Below are 19,744 nucleotides of genomic sequence, written 5' to 3' on the forward strand. Positions count from 1 at the left end.
CTGTAGTGACCAAAGAGTCATCTTCATGTACACTCTGATCTTTTGTTAAGAATAAGACGTTAGGGACATGCTGTCTGAACTGAATTAGATATGAAATCCTTAGATTTTTAAAAGCAGAGCTTATTCAGAGGTAGCACCTTCTTTCCTATAAAAGGAAAGGCCTAATTTCTTACAACACTAGGACCAGGATCAAGACCAAATATAAATATGTAACTGGAGAGTGCTTGGGCTAGAAATACAGATTTTGGAGTCACAGATGAGAGGAACCACTAAAATAAAAGAAAGAAAACAAGAAAAACAAAATGGAATATAAAACAGGAAAAACATTTCAAGATGCCTTGATTATCAGTAAGACCGTTAGCAATGGTAACTTTGAGGAGAATGATTCCCATAGAATGAAAAGGGCAGAAGATATACCTCATAGAGATTAAATGGGGGAAGGAGAAGAGGAGTCAAATAAAGAAACTTAAAATCTCTAAAAGCTTTTGTATTAGGAAAGGTAGCAGTGCATATTTTTATTTATTTATCTTTAAATTTATTTATTTTTATTTTTGGTTGTGTTGGGTCTTCGTTGCTGCGCATGGGCTTTCTCTAGTTGCGGCGAGCGGGGGCTACTCTTTGTTGCAGTGTGCGGGCCTCTCATTGTCGTGGCTTCTCTTGTTGTGGAGCATGGGCTCTAGGTGCACAGGCTTCAGTAGTTGTGGTGTGCAGGTTTCAGTAGTTGTGGCTCGCAGGCTCTAGAGCACAGGCTCAGTAGTTGTAGCACACAGGCTTTGTTGCTCCGCGGCATGTGGGATCTTCCTGGGCCAGGGATCGAACCCATGTCTTCTGCATTGGCAGGCATATTCTCTTTTTTTCTAAATTTATTTATTTTATTTATTTATTTTTTTGGCTGTGTTGGGTCTTCATTGCTGCATGCAGGCATCCTCTAGTTGTGGCGAGCTTGGGCTACTCTTCATTGTGGTGTACAGGCATCCCACTGTGGTGGTTTCTCTTGTTGTGGAGCATGGGCTCTAGGCCCACAGGCTCAGTAGTTGTGGCTCGCAGGCTCTAGAGCGCAGGCTCAGTGGTTGTGGCTTGTGGGCTCTAGAGCGCAGGCTCAGAAGTTGTGGTGCACAGCCTCAGCAGTTGTGGCTCACGGGCTCTAGAGCACAGGCTTCAGTAGTTGTGGCTCGCAGGCTCTAGAGCGCAGGCTCAGGAGTTGTGGTGCACAGGCTTAGTTGCTTCGCGGCATGCGGGATCTTCCCAGACCAGGGCTCGAGCCCGTGTCCCCTGCATTGTCAGGCGGATTCTTAACCACTGCGCCACCGGGAAAGCCCAGCAATGCATATTTTCAGAGCGTTCAAACTTTAAACACATTGGATTTTTTTCAAGAAATAAAAATAGGAAAGAAAATAACAGATCTAAAACGTTACACTTGAAATGTATGAAGGATGGCAAAATAACTTGAAATACAATGAAGAAATAAATTCTGATATTCTCTAACTTCAGTTTATAGTAAAGATATAACTAGTGAAAGATGCACTAAGAGAGGAATGGGCTCAGAAAAAAAACCAAAATATTTTTACAGATGCTTAGCAAGAAAAAAAAAAGAAAACTAATATTTTTTAATGGTCCAAATTTTTAAAAAAATGAAATAGTTGTGGTCTTCTTAAAACTGAGAACTCAACATGTTTAAGTAATTTCTATGTGTAATTTAAATCATTGTTAGACGTTTTATTACAATAACCAAACACTTTAAAAAAATAAAACTGTCTTTCATAATTGAGGAAATTTCAAATGTAAATATAATTTAACTGAGTAATAGCTGAAAATGATTGAAGAAAATGCGTTCATTTTAAAAGAATACTTAATTGTACTTTTGAAATGCAAGTCACAGTTTGTTTTTCTCATTATCCTGTGAGTGTGTGTGTGTGTGTTTAAGAAAAATTTTTAAATGGCGTGTGTGTTGGGGAGGGGTGTTGAGGGGCACTACAGAGAAATGTATCTGCTTAACTGAAACAACGCTCCCTACTGTTTTATTCCCACAAAAGCAAGAATAATTTGTCCTATAACAAGATGACTCATACACTAGCTGTAAAAAGAAAACAAAACCGATGGGGGAAAAAACCCAGCCCCATAAACATTTTTGTACCAAATTGTAAAAAATGGCTGTTCTTAAAAATGTGCATTCTAATTAATTTCCAGAAGTACAACATGAAACACTAGAGGTACCATTTAACAACTGCATTTATTCCAGAAGTTACTTGAAGCAGCTTTGACAATCAAGCAAACTAGGTAGAGTGCTAAGATTTCCTGGGAAAGACCAAGTGCCCTCTTCTTTCTCGATTGTCAATACCATTAATGACTAGTGTTTACATCCATATCTGTTATCCCTCAATTTATGATTTAACTAAAGGAGCAAGGCAACACCATGTTGTAAGGAAGGGTTAAGTGAGTTCTTAAAAGCATCGAGAACTAAAATATGGACCCACCTGCATCTCTACCTAGTCATGTGGTCATTGATGATTTGCATAGATTTTTCTTGGTCTTAGTGTCCTCACTATAAAATTAAGTCTTTGTACCACATTATTCATTGTTCTACCCTTTTTAAGCCCATAGATTCTATGACTGGAATAAATTTAGAACATGTAGAATAGAAAATTTTACCAGAATAGTGTTTCCGGGCAGAGGGATAGCTGAGCTCTACCCAGTCAGTATCCCAGGCTCAAGGCCCACCCACAGCCATGGTGTCTGGTTACCTTCCTGGCAGCTTGTAGAACTCCATGCAGCACAGATTGAACACCTTATGACAGTATTATCTCTAAGGTTGTCACTAGCTCTAAAATTCTTGATTCTCTGAGGACAAATCTGACCTTGACATTTATCCCTTTGGGAGCCACACATGACATAAGAGGCCCCCATGAATTTACGCTAACTTGGACTTAGTCTAAAATTCAGGATGGCCTTCCAGGATAGGACTCATCAGAGAACATGGGATATACCATCTTCATCGTAAGTGAATGCTAGAGATTTATCCTCCGATGTTACTCACTGTGATCTGACACCAAACACAATGCAGTCCTGTCAAGCCCTGGTAACATTTAACCGTTTTGTGGCACTTATCACACTTGGTTGGGCAGTTGCCTTCAACCCAGTAATGATGCATCACCTAGAACACAACAAAAGCACTGTGGTAAGAGGAGGCATCCATAAACACCATCCTCAAAAAGCAAGCATGGCCACACACTTACATCAGTGTTCTTCTTGGACTTTACGTAAGTCTTGATGCAAGAAGGAGGTGCTCTAGCCACGCAGCGCTCATGGACTGTGTACTTGCAAACTGAAAGGAAACATGTACACAAATTCAGAGCTAATCCTGGCCCTGATTGCAATTTTATACAGAAAGAATGACATTAACAGAAGCTCGTTTCATAGCCACTGCTCCCTAATCAATCCAATCAGCCACATCAAGGAAAAGTCCAACTCGACTGTTTTTACCATGGAATACAAAAGGCCAATTAGTACAGGAAATATTATGCATGTTGAAGAACCAAGACTCCTCTATCATGGCAATAGCAGGAAATGCTTAATTAAATCAGGCCTCACTCAAATTTTTCACAATAATTCCCAGATGACAAACATACTAAAGACAAATTGATGACTGCCAAATGGCTTGGTGTCATTTGCTAGAAGGAAGAGATCTATATTTTACAAAGTATAGGCATGAGAGCAGCTGGCGGGCATGGGAATAAAAGCCCATGAGTTTATGCTATTTTGTCTATTGATTTATCTAAACCTTAAATGGCTGATTAGTCTATTTCCAGAGAATAGATTTCATCATACATGCCAGGCCTTCAGTTAAACTTCATCCCTCATTGCCATCATGGCACTGTTTGTCCAAAAGGAACAACCTTTGTTGGGCAGCATATTGTATATATATATATATACGCAAAATTTTATATGTATCTGCAAATATGTATAGAAACACATGTACAAACATATATATGTGTGTGTATATAAAATGTATAATGTATATAAAAAAACCAACACGTACACTTTATTGGCATCTTTAAATTACTTCATGGCTTGATTCTCAATATAACTCAGGGTCATATACAGATATTCTTTAATAAAACACTGGTTTCAAATTAAGAATTCTAAATGCATAAATACATAGAATAAAAATTAAGTAAAAAACATCCAGGTAGCTCTCTCAATATAACAAACAAAAATTAACCACTGCATGAAGTTAGAATGAAAATATAATATTTATATGGTAAAACTATTCCCAAATATCCACATCTGTGATTTCCTTGGCAGCACTGAGGAAGAAAACACAGTTTCTCTTCTCTTCCATATTGGCAATAATGTTGAGTATTACATTTGCCACACTAATCAGTTAAAATTTGTGAGCAAGATTCTCACTCTTATATGATATTGCCCATATTATATGAGAATTACCATTTTGTTTCATAAGCTCCCATCAATAGAAAGTACCGTGAAAAATTATTTTCCTTAAAAATAATAAAACTTTGAAAACAAATTACTTCCTTTGTACATGGAGAATGTTCTGGTATAAATAGCCTTTTAAATGTGGCCACCAGAAACTGCCCTCTAAAGTGGCACGAGGTAATTTTATGTAACTTTATTAAAATCCTTAAACACGTAAGAAATCACTTAAAAGTGTACCTACAATATGGTTTTTAATGTGAAATAAAACATCTGAGAGAAAGTCAACTCCCAAATATGTTACCAAAGAAGCTGTTAGCTAAAAATAATATCTGAAAATTATGTATTATATGGAAGCCAGGTAAAAAATTAGATTTAATATAAAGGCACGAAAATGGGATGTGTCTAATAAACTTGACAATTTCAGTAACTCCATACACTGCAGAAAAGGATGTGGATGGACCACGTGCTGGACCAAGACAAAGTCACACTTTAGTAAGGAGGACTCAATATTCCCTCTGTTTTTTTTTTTTTTTTTAAAGGATTTTCTTTTTTATTTATTTATTTATTTATTTATTTATTTTTGGCTGTGTTGGGTCTTCGGTTCGTGCGAGGGCTTTCTCCAGTTGCGGCAAGCGGGGGCCACTCTTCATCACGGTGCGGGGACCGCTCTTCATCGCGGTGCGCGGGCCTTTCTCTATCGCGGCCCCTCCCGTTGCGGGGCACAGGCTCCAGACGCGCAGGCTCAGCAATTGTGGCTCACGGGCCCAGCTGCTCCGTGGCATGTGGGATCTTCCCAGACCAGGGCTCGAACCCGTGTCCCCTGCATTAGCAGGCAGATTCTCAACCACTGCGCCACCAGGGAAGCCCCAATTCCCTCTGTTTTAACAGAGGCATCAGGGAATGCAAAAGTTCCTCAGGCACACATGTTGTTTATTTAAAACTTCTTAAGTGCCTTTTATAAATTAATTGTTACATATACTACCAGAAAGTATGCCACAGAATAAAATAAATATTGTAAAGATAAGTGTACCGAAATAAAAATAATGGCCACAATTCATGAACTGGCCACACTTTGGGTTCTAATATCCATTAACCATATATTAGATTTTCTTCGTGATAGAATTAAGAATCATGTGCCTGAGGTATAAGATTAGTTTGTATTCCTTGTGATTTCTTAGTTTGAATGGAAACTGATAATCAATTCATTATTTTTAAAAGACTGAAAGGAATTAGCTCATTATAGGAAGACAATGTGAATAAAGCGAGAACTTAGGGAGGGAAAAAAGACAAATATGCATAAGATATAAATATGAGAGACCAATGGATATTTTCATAATACTCCCAGAAGAAATGGGAATCATGAATAAATTAAACTACAGTGGAAAGAAAATGGCTAGTGAATTGGGAAATGTCCTTATTTCTTTTCCAAGGAGAAGGTTTTCCAAAATTGAAGAAAGTTAAAACTAGAGTGATCTAAATCTTCAGAAACATACTTCAGGGAAAGATAAATCATAGGTATGGGAAGGGTCAGGTTATTTCTTAACTCCGTCTACAAATAGGACTATTCCGTGAAATCAACCCCTCCTCACCAGAGGTGATGACATCCGGGCAAAGCAAACATACTCACAGGAGCAGCAGAGGCCCTGCTTCCCCACGCCGATCAGCATGTTCAAGCAAAGATTGCAGTAGGCAGGTTTGTTAAAGTGCTTGAGTCGCCACACATGCTGTCCGTCATCCTTCACATTCTGCACGGGACGCAAGAGAAAAAGATTTCACTTAATGAAGTAAACAGTGGAATATGTAAGTGCCAATAAAATTCAGAGCTGGACTGAAGCATTTGAAGACAATCTGTTATTTCATCCCTGACTTTCTCCAAGATTGCCACAGAGTCTAGAAAACCACATGTGCTCTAGTGGAATGAGATCCTGCTAACAAATATCAGATGCTATAGCAACCCACAAATTCTTGCCTAATATCAACAGTTCAACAGCAGGTCCCAACCATCATAACCGTCCGCCAAACCGAGCACTCCTCAGAACAGAGGCGCGTTTGCCTCACCTCTGTATACTTACTCCTAGCACAATTCCATAAACAAATAAGTGAATAAAGGAAGAGAAAATACTCTTGGGTGGAAGATTCTGAGAGATGAAAACCTTGGCAGAATATGTTAACACTTGCTTAGTAGTAGGAATATGCAAATTTCATGATGGTGGTTAGCTCTTATAAGGAGGTAGAAGGGTGGGATGGGATGGGAAAGAATGACACTTAAAAGTAAGTTATTCATGATATTCTAAGGCTTCAGTTGGGGGATTCCTTATATGTTATAATTGACGTTAATATATTTTTGTATGTCTCAAATAGAAAATTTAAAAACATAAACTTTTATAAGGCTCTAATTACATTATTATTTTCTTTACTTCTCTTTTACAAAATATGAATGATTTTAAGCTCATGGAAAGATGGCAAAAATATTAAAACTATATTACTGTATTTACTTATAAAAGTCTCTATCATCGTTTGCCACAGTAAAACCTTGAGTTCAATTAATTCACATTTTAGCAAAACAACTGTAATTATTATTTATTCTTCTAAGTAAAACTCTATATAATATTATAATAGCTATTCTCTATTAGATACATTGTTTAAGATGGAAGTAAAATGAAATAATATGATGCTTAAGATTCCTTACAAGGAGGTGAAGATATTAAATGAAGTTATTATACATCATTACTTTTATTACCATCATTTTCTGTATTAACATGTAGTCCTTGTACCTCATGTACCAAACTATATCAAACTCAGATTAATTTTAGACATCATTTATTGGTATTCTATAGAAACCACTGCAGGTCATGGTTTTTCAGGTTAGTCAAGTTGCCATACTTTTTAGAACACATTGAGCTAATACTTTTATGAGCACCTATTATGTGCTGGGGCACTAATACAAATTCTGTGGTAGTGAGACAGTATAAACGTGTCCAAATCATCTTGTTTCTCTGGATAATAAAATATTAATAATAATGCTTCCTAACTACTTTTTCCTGTTCCCAGTCAAGAGATAAACCACCAGATTTGAAGTACCCAATTAAATCCACAGTAACTAATTCCTACATTAGAACCAGAAATGTCAAATTTGCATCATAATATGAAACATTAATGAAAATGCTTTCTGGGAGATAATTCTCCATGGGTCTCTTGAATTTCTGCACATTTTGTAAGCAGAAGAGCTGTCTTTTTCTCCAGGTTATCTTTTCAAAGGTGTTTGAATAACATACAGCCTTGCACAACAGAGATGTGCAGAGGGCAGGTTTCCTTACTGTCCGGTATAATAAAGGTAATTTCTCCCTTCTAAGCAAAGGTTTAGCAAGGTTGTTTACTGCGTATTATAAAAGATTTAGTTTCCCCAAGCCAGGGGTTCTGAGCTCTGATGCTGTGCAAGGCAATTACTTGGACCTCTCTCCATCACCCCTAAGAGACTTCATGGGCCAGGAGAACTAGCTCAGATGTGAAGCTCCTATCGCTTCTTTGCTGTGAGTAAACAAGTTTTTGTTTCTGACCCAGGCACTCACGTCCTCTGCCAGCACCCATGGAACTGTGGCAAGCTCACTTGTTCACTTGCAAGTAGGGTAACTCTCAGACCCTTCATGGTTCTTGACAATGCTCAGCTTCATTTTCCTGACAAAGAACTAACAAGTTCTCAGCAAAAGCACTTCTGCAGGAGGTGCCACGGGGGGGACATCAGAAGACAATGGTGTTTCAGGTTTTTCTCCCAAAGCTTAAGAAACAGATTTTATAGTAATTTCTGAATCCAGTTCTGGTCTGCTCAAGTCATATGATTTCTACTGTCTTTATTATGTGAATGGAATGCTTTATATATTTGTTTAATTTTGCTATAGCTTCCAAACTATCTATGTTTTAAATTTTCTATTCCTTCAAATAAGAATAAGATACCCTGATGTTAAAAGTTAAAGAGGTTAAATTTTTTTTTTTTTTTTTTTAAGGAACTTGATTAGATACCAAGGGTGGGGGAATTCTTTTTTTTTTTTTTTTTTTAGACACCAATTGTACTTGAACATTTGTTATTTTATTTTATTTTTAAATTTTATTTATTTATTTTTGGCTGTGTTGGGTCTTCGTTTCTGTGCGAGGGCTTTCTCTAGTTGCGGCAAGCGGGGGTCACTCTTCATTGCGGTGCGCGGGCCTCTCACTATCGTGGCCTCTCCTGTTGCGGAGCACATGCTCCAGACGCGCAGGCTCAGTAGCTGTGGCTCACGGGCCCAGTTGCTGTGCGGCATGTGGGATCTTCCCAGACCAGGGCTCGAACCCGTGTCCCCTGCATTGGCAGGCAGACTCTCAACCACTGCGCCACCAGGGAAGCCCCAAAGAGGTTAATTTTTAAAAAATATATTGATAAAGTTAGCATTAAGCGTTAGTTTAAATAATTAGATTAATGCTTAAAAAGACATTTTTAAGTGAAAAGGAGAAAAGAAAATTTAATTTTCACATGTATTACTGTTCTCATAAGCCTTGTCATTTTATTTTGAAATGAGTGTCCATTACATGTGAATAAGCCTCCTCCTGTTGAAGAGCACATATGGACTAAGTTAGCTGGCATTTTCCTTATCAAAAAATAAACAAGTCTGAACGTGGGTGTTCTGTCAATCAGAACACTTAGCCATGTTACAGGCTGCCACTGATGCACAAATCCATTACCCCGACATAAAATGCTCTACCAAAAAACAAATTAAATCACTTTATAGCTCTTAGCCGGATACATTGCCAGAATATTCAGAGGATGAAATATGTATGTGACTTCAAGAGAAGAAATTGAAACCAGGAGCCAACTACTTCTAAGCAGCGCAAATTAAACGCCGACGCTATATATTTTCATGTCTTGTCTTGTTTGTCTTATTTAGATGGTAAACTTACTGGGGAAGGGGAAGACACTGTGCCTTACTATATTCTATCAGCCAGTAGAGCATACACCTCTTAGTACTTCCATTGCAAATAAATATTTATTGTCATAGAGAGGAATTCATTTTTATAAAAAAGCAATGAAGAGGGAATCTGGAAGGCTTGATTCCTGGCCTCTGATGAAAATGTGGATAAGCCATTTCACCTTTCTTATTTTCCTCTCTAATAAAATGAAATAAAATGAAAGTAACCACTTTCCTCACCCGGGCCATGGTGTGAGGTTTCATTATACAATACCTGTGAAGTCAATTTAGCTCCTCAGAAGACTGGTGTTATATAAACAGCAAATATTATTACCATCATTGGGTTGAGTTGTGTAACATCCCAGTGTTTCAGCCAAAAGATCTGAGAAGGATGTTTGTAGGTTTATGATACTTTATTTCATAAAAGTTGTGTTCTCCTGGTTTTTTCATTACCAGACATTACTCTTAATAAAAATTTATTCCTGATATTTAGTAAACACTGTATTTTATAATGAAGCAGTTCAGTTCTGTGCATGTGTCAGAGAAATGTTTAATGAAACACAGGCAAATTAACACAGAGAGGGAGTGCCAGGGTCTTCCTCGCCTTCTAATCCCCTGTAAGTCAAAAGGAGGCTTTGAAGGGAAGAATGCTCTTTGGAAGATATTGAAAACGATTTCATTATCTTAGTGGTTTCTGAAGTTTTAGTTTTTTCCGTAAATACCTCCAAGATTGCAGACAGTGTTCAAGTGAACTAGGGCTGTTATAAATAATATCATTTTTTTCAAAAGACCTCAAGGAGAAATTTCACTGATGTCCCAGCCAAAATGCTCCCATCCCCCTACCTAGCCAGGTCCCTGTTTCAACTGACTTCACTTATGACACATAGAAGAGCTAAGGTCGCAAATGGATTCCAACTCAAGAAATAATAAGTGCCATTAAGTTACCATACTCTTCTGTTCAAGGTCTCCAAAAAATTATAATGATATGAAAGAAACTGTTCTTTTAGACAAAAAGATGAACTATATCAGGCCTGAGAAAAGAGAATGCAGAGAGAAGCTGTAAAATTCTGAATGGAGCTGCAATCCACTGCCCATCTCCAGATCCCACTTTCTGAAATCAGGCTCAGACCCTAATAGCCTTAAGGTTCAAATGCCATTTCAACTGTCAGTAACATCACGTGGTTATTTTCCTTGAGTGACCCAGTGTGGAATCTCAAGAATTGTTGCATTTATCCAGCTTCATAACTCCTTTCTAGATTGTGCAAACAGCAGAACAACATCTTAACCAAATTAAATTAAAAAAAATAGAGTGTGAAACATTAGTTTTCCAAATATAGCTTAGTCTATTAAGAATACATCATCTTCTGCTTTCCATCATACTCATCAAGGGACACATTTCATCAGAAATCAGTAAGCAAACCAAAGAATTACTTCTACTTTATTGAATCAGGCAAAAAAATGTATCCTAAAACATTTCAATCAATGGCAAAGTTTAAACTATATATAGGGATTAAAGACCAGGACTCTGAGAACATATAGTGAAATCAACATACATAACCTTTCAAAAATCATACAGGCCAGATTTGTGCCCAACAATCCAAGACTAAGAAGTGAAGGTATCCTTATCTTAAGCCAGGCTCCTATTTAAATGTGTATTCCTGTTTTTATGATAATATGAATTCAGGAATTTTCCTTGAAAAACCTAATAATGATCCAAGGAATTGGAGCATTACTAATTATCCTGTTCATCGAGGAAAACAAATGTTTGAACTGAGAGAATATCAGAAAAGGAAAGGGATATTCCTGACTAATTTCTTTGTACATGTCCAGATAAGATGACTGGCAAAAAATGACCTAGTTAGTTAGTAACCAAGCCAGGGTGAAGGCCAGTTTGATAACGTTCGCTGCCACTCTACTATCTCTTCATTAGTCCTTATGTCTTGCTGGGGTGGTCTAATTGAGCTAAATTTAAAAAAAAAAATCAGATTTCTCTTTCCAAGATAATTTAAAAACAGTTAACACTCATTCTGTTTGTATGACAGATTAATGATAGAATAACTTGGGGGTCAGCAAAACTATGGCCCTTGGGTCAAACATGGCCAGCAAGCTGTTTTTGTAAACAAAGTTTTATTGGAACACAGCCCTGCTCTGTCATTTAGGTGCTGTCTGTGGTGGCTTTTGCACTGCAGTGGCAGAGTCCAGCAGTTGCAACAGAGACCTTATGACCCACAAAGCCTAAACTATTAACTATCTGCCCTTTTACAGGCAAAGTTTGCCAATCACTAGAGCAGAGTTTATTGCTAGATACAGTTATTTAAAAAAGAAAAACATGGGCTTCCCTGGTGGCGCAGTGGTTGAGAATCTGCCTGCTAATGAAGGGGACACAGGTTCGAGCCCTGGTCTGGGAAGATCCCACATGCCGCAGAGCAACTAGGCCCGTGAGCCACAATTACTGAGCCTGCGTGTCTGGAGCCTGTGCTCCGCAACAAGAGAGGCCACGAAAGTGAGAGGCCTGCGCACCGCGATGAAGAGTGGCCTCCGCTCGCTGCAACTAGAGAAAGCCCTCGCACAGAAACGAAGACCCAACAGAGCAATCAATCAATCAATCAATCAATAAATCTTTAAAAAAAAAAAAAAAAGAAAGAAAAACATTTTCATTCAAAATACGGTTTTTTTAAAAAGCAATTCTTCACTGAGATGAATGCTGAAGGAAGAGTGAGCAAGTCTCAGGCATAAATTTTTAACTGTAATCAAAATCACATATGCCACCCAAATACTCGATTTTACTTCAGATGTAAGAGACTATACCATTTCATACTGGGTCTCATGAAGTTTGAAGGACTTCTTGTAAGAGAAAGGAGATGATTTCTACTCCCTAGCATTTGATGAAGAATCAGGTTCTGATAAACTACAATTCTGATCCTGGCACCACAATGGGTATTAGGTAAAATAGAGTACTTTAAAAAATTCTGTCGATGGAGGAAAAATGAACCACAATAAAATCACAACTGCTCTACCTTACATGTCACGTGAGGACTGCTCTCCCTGGGCAATATTCTTATCTGGGTCATTGGGCTAATACACCAGGGTCACTTTCAAATACACTGTGGTATTTAACATGCACTATCAATTAGCATCTACTCCCTGAGCTCATAATTGACAATAGACAAGAATATATAGGACAACATAACAAGACAGGCCTCACAATAAATGGCTGAATTCAACCTAAAGCGTCTAGATTTCCAATCTCATAAGCAAAAGTGGGGGGCGGAGTAGGAGGGAATGGCACCATGAATCAGATTCTCTACACGTAATAACGAAACACATTTACTGCCTACAGAAAAGGAAATAAATCGCAATTACTAAAAAAGGCCCTCGTCACTCAGTTGTCATTGTGTCATTACTAGTTTGTAAAACACTTACCATGCCTGGGAATTAAAAAGCTGTTTTTAACAAACAGATGCTCTGATTTGTGATCATAATTACATAGCTTTTCCATTTTATTAAAAACCAATTTTAAAGACATTATTGACGTATTCTTTTTTTAAGAAGTGAAGAAAATACTCTCAGAATTGTTCTTCACAGGCGAACCATCCAATCTCATAGTCAAGTTGATCTACAAATGTTAAACAATGTAGCCCTGCCATCTAGTGGCCATCACTGGGAACACAACTTTGGAACACAGCTTGGGTTTCTTTGAAACCCTGAATCGATTTCTCCTATTAAGCTCCAAAAAAAAAAATCTTTTAACGAAAAACATAAAATATAAATCTAAGAATATGAATATAAAGTAAATTATGTATCATTAACCTGATGGACATTAATGGCAAAGAATTGTCATTCCGTTGAAATAAAGTTACTGCTACACTAGAAACTGATGAGGTATACTGTATTTGTTTAAAATATTTTTAGTTAAATCCACATAGATTTGTAGACTATATTTACCAATGTTATTTTCATAATTTCACAAATATCTGTATTTATGAATAAAACTAAAGAATTTCTAAGCAGTATTTTCCAAAAGAAAACATCATTTCAAAATCTTTCTGTGATATTAAAAATATAGATGACTATATCTCCATTTCTGTACTTTCCTGTCCAACCCTCAACTACCAAATGATTTACTTACTTCTTTCATTCTCTCATACAAGAATTTCCATAAATATTTAGAATAAAAACATTTTAGCTTGAAAAATATAAAATTCCCTTTGGGAACCATTATCAATAGAATTGAATAGTCATTTGTCAACTATTTTTCAGTATAGAATATACACCAAACCTTACAAAGTTAACATTTCGTCAGTTTTCTTTCTGTTTTCTCCCAACAGTCTGATTTACATATGCTTTTGACACAAGGTATATTAAACAATAATTACATATTTATGATACAGAGATATATAGTAAGTTATTACAAAACATATTAGGTTATGTATAGTATAAGAACATCAGATACAAGAAGTATTGCTTCATTAATTTGCAAAATCTAGAAATATGCATCTATTAACAATAAGGTCTATATTAACTTTGTTTTAATAAATTATTTACTTTAAGGGTAATTTCCTATTTATCATCTATTGTTAATTTTTCTTTTCCTTCCTCTGACCATGTCTAAAATCCCATGGGCCTCATGAAGGCTAAGATTAACCTGAATCTAAACGAATTTGAAGATCCAGGTGAACTGGAGACAAATTGTACCATCTGAAACCCATTTATATATTCCCAAACCCATATGTAAATATGTACAAACCTATTTTCATATACTCTCACATGTTTTACAAACACAGACTGCAAGATCTCTTGAGAACTGTCTTTAAAAAAATTGGCATCTTGAGTAACTGTGGCATAGTCTTGAATCTGAAAAATCGTTATTGCTGGTAACAGGAAGTATGAAGAATGTGGAGGTCAGCAGCAAAGTGGTGGACATTACATTCTTGCATCTCAAAACTCTAAATATTCTATGTGTCAGGGTGCTTTCCATCAGTAATGCTCTTTGAACCTAAGTATAAATTTTACTATACTCATGTTATAGTTAATTCTTATTTATTAAGCTAAGTATAAACATCTACCGTTGACTCATTGGATTTTTAAATGAACTATTACTAAAATTCACACCAAGCCGGGGCAGCAAGATTTGGACTCAAAGTCACCATCATATCACATTCTGATCTTATGTTGATCTACTTTATTCCCCAAACCACCAGTTTTAATTACCACTGGAGGCACTGATATAAGAAAACTTCGACAGGCTTAGAAGGAAGAACTTTGACAGACTGTTGATATGTAAGGAAAACATTTACACACACACATGCATATATACTCAACCACCTCTATATATAATTGGCTCCTCCAAGTATGGGTTTGGTTATCAATAAAACAGATCATCTTCATGGGGAGGGGGAGTACAGAATGGGATGGAGCACCGCAGGAACCACAGAATGCAATAACACTGGGATGTTTCTTGCATTAGATAAAATAAGGTCAATGTTTTTTTTAACAAGATTGCACTTTAAATAGTGGAAAAAAAGAGAGAGATTATGTATTAAATAATACGGTAATACCTAAAATGAATTAATATATTCGTGGCAAGTATTACTACACAAGGAGTTATTGTTAACTTGTACTGTGACATATGTATTTAGAAGAAGCAGGCACTCACTATATACTTAATGGTAGAAAATAGCCAGATGAATTTATAATCAAAATGTATAAGAGAGAACCCCACTGACTTACCACCAGGCCACCCCCTCTGTGTAAATGCTTACATTTTCTAAGCCCAGGAGCACAAGAAGTGGAATGGTTGTCATGCCTCCTTGAATCCACTCCTCCAGAGAGACTGTTCCATCATGATCATAGTCAATTTCTTCCATCATTTCATGAAGGATCTGGAGAAGAGGAGATGAGGAAAAACTTGAAATAAGTCAATAAAATAAATTTCATATGACACAACAAAGTACTGCACTGAATTGGTTATAATAAACTGTGAGTAACAACTAAGTACAGAGATGAGGTAAATATCTAAATAACTCGGTACCATGTTAATCCTATTATTGAGCATACAGTACCTTTGCTATGATTTCGAGAACCTGACTACTTACACTGATCAACTTTTATAAATAAATGCTTAACTTTTAAATATTTTGTCACTGGATGGTACAGCTTAAACAAGAAGGTATCTCTAAGCATGAAAGGGATCTTTAATTGCTTTCTCTAGATTATTTTTTTAAATTCAAATATATGCCAGATAATGACAGACCAAATTAACTTCACGGCAAAGAGCTGAAATAATTCTTTGCTAAGTGGTGTGGGGCGGAGGAATTAAGTTGCTTTTAATTGCCTATCAGAACTTAATGGAGCCAAGAAGTTAAACAATCAAATAATTTTTTGATTAGATTTCTTTTCTAAGGAAGACTTACACAGAGTGTCCTAAAATGTTCTCCGTAGTGTCTGTTTGTAATATATTTATCTCTCGGCTGCATAGTGCTAATATTAGTTGTTAATTCGAAGGGTTGTTGTGAGGTCAAATGTGCTAATACATTATAAGTATCTTTGAAGAGTATCTAGCATATATAGTAAGTGTAATATAGGTGTTGTTAGTGTTATATTAGCAGAAATTATATTTGTTAATATATATTACCCAAACATATTACCCTTGGCTGCTGGGAAGGCAAAGTACCTCCCATCTAATGGCACCAAAGTGACAAACATGGTAGAATCCCGTGAAGGAAGCAACTCACCACCTTTATCTAATATGGAACTTTTAATCAATTTGAAAAAAGAAAGAAATACAGAGAGCATTAGAAGAAAAATTTGAAAAGGTGCAATACATGGAATAACTTGACATGTGGACAGAAGTATTATTTGTCTCAACACCCCTGAACTTAGTGGATTGGTGTCTTTCCTCAGGAAGTTTCTGAAAATCAGATTATTTCCCTTCATTGAAACAAACTTATCTATAGGTAGCGGAAAGAGACTCTTTGGAACAAAGTGATGTTGAAATAATTATTTCATTACACTCAAAATGAAAGACAAGGGAAATCATTTAGAATTGGGCAAAATGGCATAAGGTCTCATTAAAAGGCCCTCCCCCTTGAAGACACTCTGATGAACTAGTAGAAATGAACAAATGAGGAGAGAAGTAAAACACAGAGCGTTTGTTTCAGAGGGCTGATACTTTCATATTGTACTTAATAAATCTAATGGTAGAACCTGGGTTAGGTTTTAAAAACTCCCTTCAAGGGCATCTCAGTCTACCCTGAGCCATCAACCTGAAATGTACAATTCTCTTTAGTTATTATGCAAACTTACCAGGAATCAATGTGTACAAATGTACACACGTGTTTAAAATGGGGAGAGCTGCTGAATCATCAGGCAGAATGAGGCAGTTACTATGACAGCAAACAGCCAAGTCTTTTATCTTTACTCTCTATACTGACCACAGAAAGGGCAGACTTGTCAGTATGTGTCACAAATGACTAATAATGCTATATAGCTTTTTTTTTTTTAATTTTATAGCTACTTTTTTTAATTTTTATTTATTTATTTATTTTTGGCTGTGCTGGGTCTTCGGTTCGTGCGAGGGCTTTCTCCAGTTGCGGCAAGCGGGGGCCACTCTTCATCGCGGTGCGGGGACCGCTCTTCATCGCGGTGCGCGGGCCTCTCTCCACCGCGGCCCCTCCCGTTGCGGGGCACAGGCTCCAGACGCGCAGGCTCAGCAGCTGTGGCTCACGGGCCCAGCCGCTCCGCGGCATGTGGGATCTTCCCAGACCAGGGCTCGAACCCGTGTCCCCTGCATTAGCAGGCAGACTCTCAACCACTGCGCCACCAGGGAAGCCCTATATAGCTTTTTATTTGTATTTTCCAGTAGGTATTTGTCCTAATTAGACTGCCCGACCACTAACTGTTCCTTCTTTAGAGCATCCAGATCCCTCTTTCCTCAAACCCCCCACCGCCAAATACGGTGATGTGGTGGTGCCTCCTTCTGCTTTCAAAGCTGATTGAAAAAGACCCCCTTCCCTCTATTACTCCCGTGAGGACAAGAGCCTTGATTGATAGGTGAATTATATGCACATGCACATAGGGGTGCATGTGTCTTTTACATTTACAATGTTGTGTTTTACATTAACATAACCAGAAAAGGCAGCAGAACTTATGAGTCCTTTGATTTCAGTGAAAATAGTATTAAGATGAATCAAGCGGTATTCTTAGAATTAAATACGTTACCATCTACTTTATTATTCCATATGCAAACTGCAATTTTGTTAATGATACCCACCACTCATCATGTGCACAGCATGTGCGTTTCCATGTTCAAAAATAAAAAAAGGGAAAAGAAAAATCAGCTGAGTTAAAACTTGGAAAACCCTAATCCCAGTAAGAACGGTGCTCTCCCTCCCTTTCCATGACATTGCGTTGACTTTGTTGTACTTTAACCGCATTAGTTTGCAAAGCAAGGGAAAAGCTATCAGACCGCTCCTATCACATAATCATGCCATTACCATGCTGTTGACTGCATAAATGTGAATTTATGTGGTTAAATAGGTTCTTTGAATTCATACAAAATGTAAACCATTTACATAAAATTGATTTGTATTTACTTAATTAATGTACAATATGCTAAACTTAGTTGGTTTCAAAGAGAAACTAAAATCAATAACATTCTCCCCCTAATATCCCTGTGGCCAAAGTAAAAGTTTCGAATCATGTTTGGGTTAATACACATTTGAATAATGTTGTAACTTTGGTATAAATCTATTGAAAATAAGAGGTTTTTAATGCTCTTATAGGCATTGTTAGATACTATTTCTTGAAACAATTTGATTAAAGTTTCCTAGCTCGATCTTTAACTAGATGCAGAGTTTTGGGCAAGTAACTAACATTTTGGGGTCTCCCAGCAATCCCACTCCTGGGCATATATCCAGACAAAACTGTAACTCGAAAAGATATATGCACCCCTATGTTCATAGCAGCACTATTTACAATAGCCAGGACATGGAAGCGACCTAAGTGTCCACCAACAGATGAATGGATAAAGAAGATGTGGTACATATATACAATGGAATATTACTCAGCCAAAAAAAGAATGAAATAATGCCATTTGCAGCAACATGGATGGACCTAGAGATTATCATACTAAGCGAAGTAAGCCCGACAAAGAGACAAATACCATATGATATCACATATGTGGAATCTAAAATATGACACAAATGAACTTATGTACAAAACAGAAACAGACTCACAGACATAGAGAACAGACTTGTGGTTGGCAAGGAGGAGGTGGGTGGGGAGGGATGGATTGGGAGTTTGGGGTTAGTAGATACAAACTATTATATATAGAATGGATAAACAACAAGGTCCCACTGTACAGCACAGGGGACTATATTCAATATCCTGTGATAAACCAGAATGGAAAAGAATATGAAAAAGAATGTATATATATATATATATATATATATATATATATATAACTGAATCACTTTGCTGTACAGTAGAAATTAACACAACATTGTAAAGCAATGATACTTTAATAAAATAAATTAAAAAATATTGGGGGTCTCAATTTCCTCATCTGTAAAATGAATAAAATAGTAGTATCTACCTTGTAGAGTTATGAGCCTTAAATAACACATATGCAAAGATAACAGTGCACTGTGCATAGTAAACCATCATTATCGTCTTCTTAATCGCCTTCATCCTCTTTTAGATTGAATATTTTAGCTATTTCCATATAAGGAAAATCATGGCGATCATAAAAAACATGTCAGTTCTGACTTTTTTGTGGCATGGTATGACCTTGGCAGTGCCATCAGCAGCTTCTGTTCACCTACACCTATATTAGACTACCATTCAAATTAATTTCCATGAGGAAGAAAAGCAAAAGTTATTATTATTAAGGGCTTCAGAAAACGACATATACTTTTTCTTGTTCAGAATCCACTTTGGCTATTGATTAGAAATAGTAACTTGGAGTTATCAAAAGACATATACACACTATTATATATAAAATAGAAAACTAATAAGGACCTACTGTAGAGCACAGGGAACTCTACTCAATACTCTGTAATGACCTATATGGGAAAAGAATCTAACAAAGAGTGGGTACATGTATACGTATAACTGATTCACTTTGCTGTACACCTGAAACTAACACAACATTGTAAATCAACTATACTCCAATAAAAATTTTTAAAAACTCAAATGCCAGCAATATATTAGGATTGCAAAAAAGATGAAAGAGAAAGGGGTCTTCTAGAATGTAGCCAACAGTTAAATCATTCCTATACCTACTGGATTAAGTTCAGTGACGTCCCATTCAAGGTACTCTGCCACATGCATCATCTGACTGATGATATTTTCTAGTTCCTGGAGGAGAGGGA

At 36.9% G+C, this 19,744-nt stretch overlaps 1 protein-coding gene across 1 annotated transcript in view; it reads right to left on the minus strand.

Annotated features, from left to right (window-relative positions):
* DGKB (diacylglycerol kinase beta) overlaps positions 1-19,744 on the minus strand; it is a 708,671-nt gene that overhangs the window by 480,302 nt on the left and 208,625 nt on the right. Inside the window, exons 8-12 of the mRNA XM_028164532.2 lie at positions 19,656-19,730; positions 15,134-15,253; positions 6,062-6,179; positions 3,234-3,322; positions 3,035-3,151 (exon numbers count right to left, since the gene is read on the minus strand). Of these exons, the coding sequence (XP_028020333.2) occupies positions 3,035-3,151; positions 3,234-3,322; positions 6,062-6,179; positions 15,134-15,253; positions 19,656-19,730 (519 nt within the window). The remainder of the gene's footprint in view (positions 1-3,034; positions 3,152-3,233; positions 3,323-6,061; positions 6,180-15,133; positions 15,254-19,655; positions 19,731-19,744) is intronic.

Source organism: Balaenoptera acutorostrata, chromosome 7 (genome assembly GCF_949987535.1).
Source record: "Balaenoptera acutorostrata chromosome 7, mBalAcu1.1, whole genome shotgun sequence".
Taxonomy (NCBI): Eukaryota; Metazoa; Chordata; class Mammalia; order Artiodactyla; family Balaenopteridae; genus Balaenoptera; species Balaenoptera acutorostrata.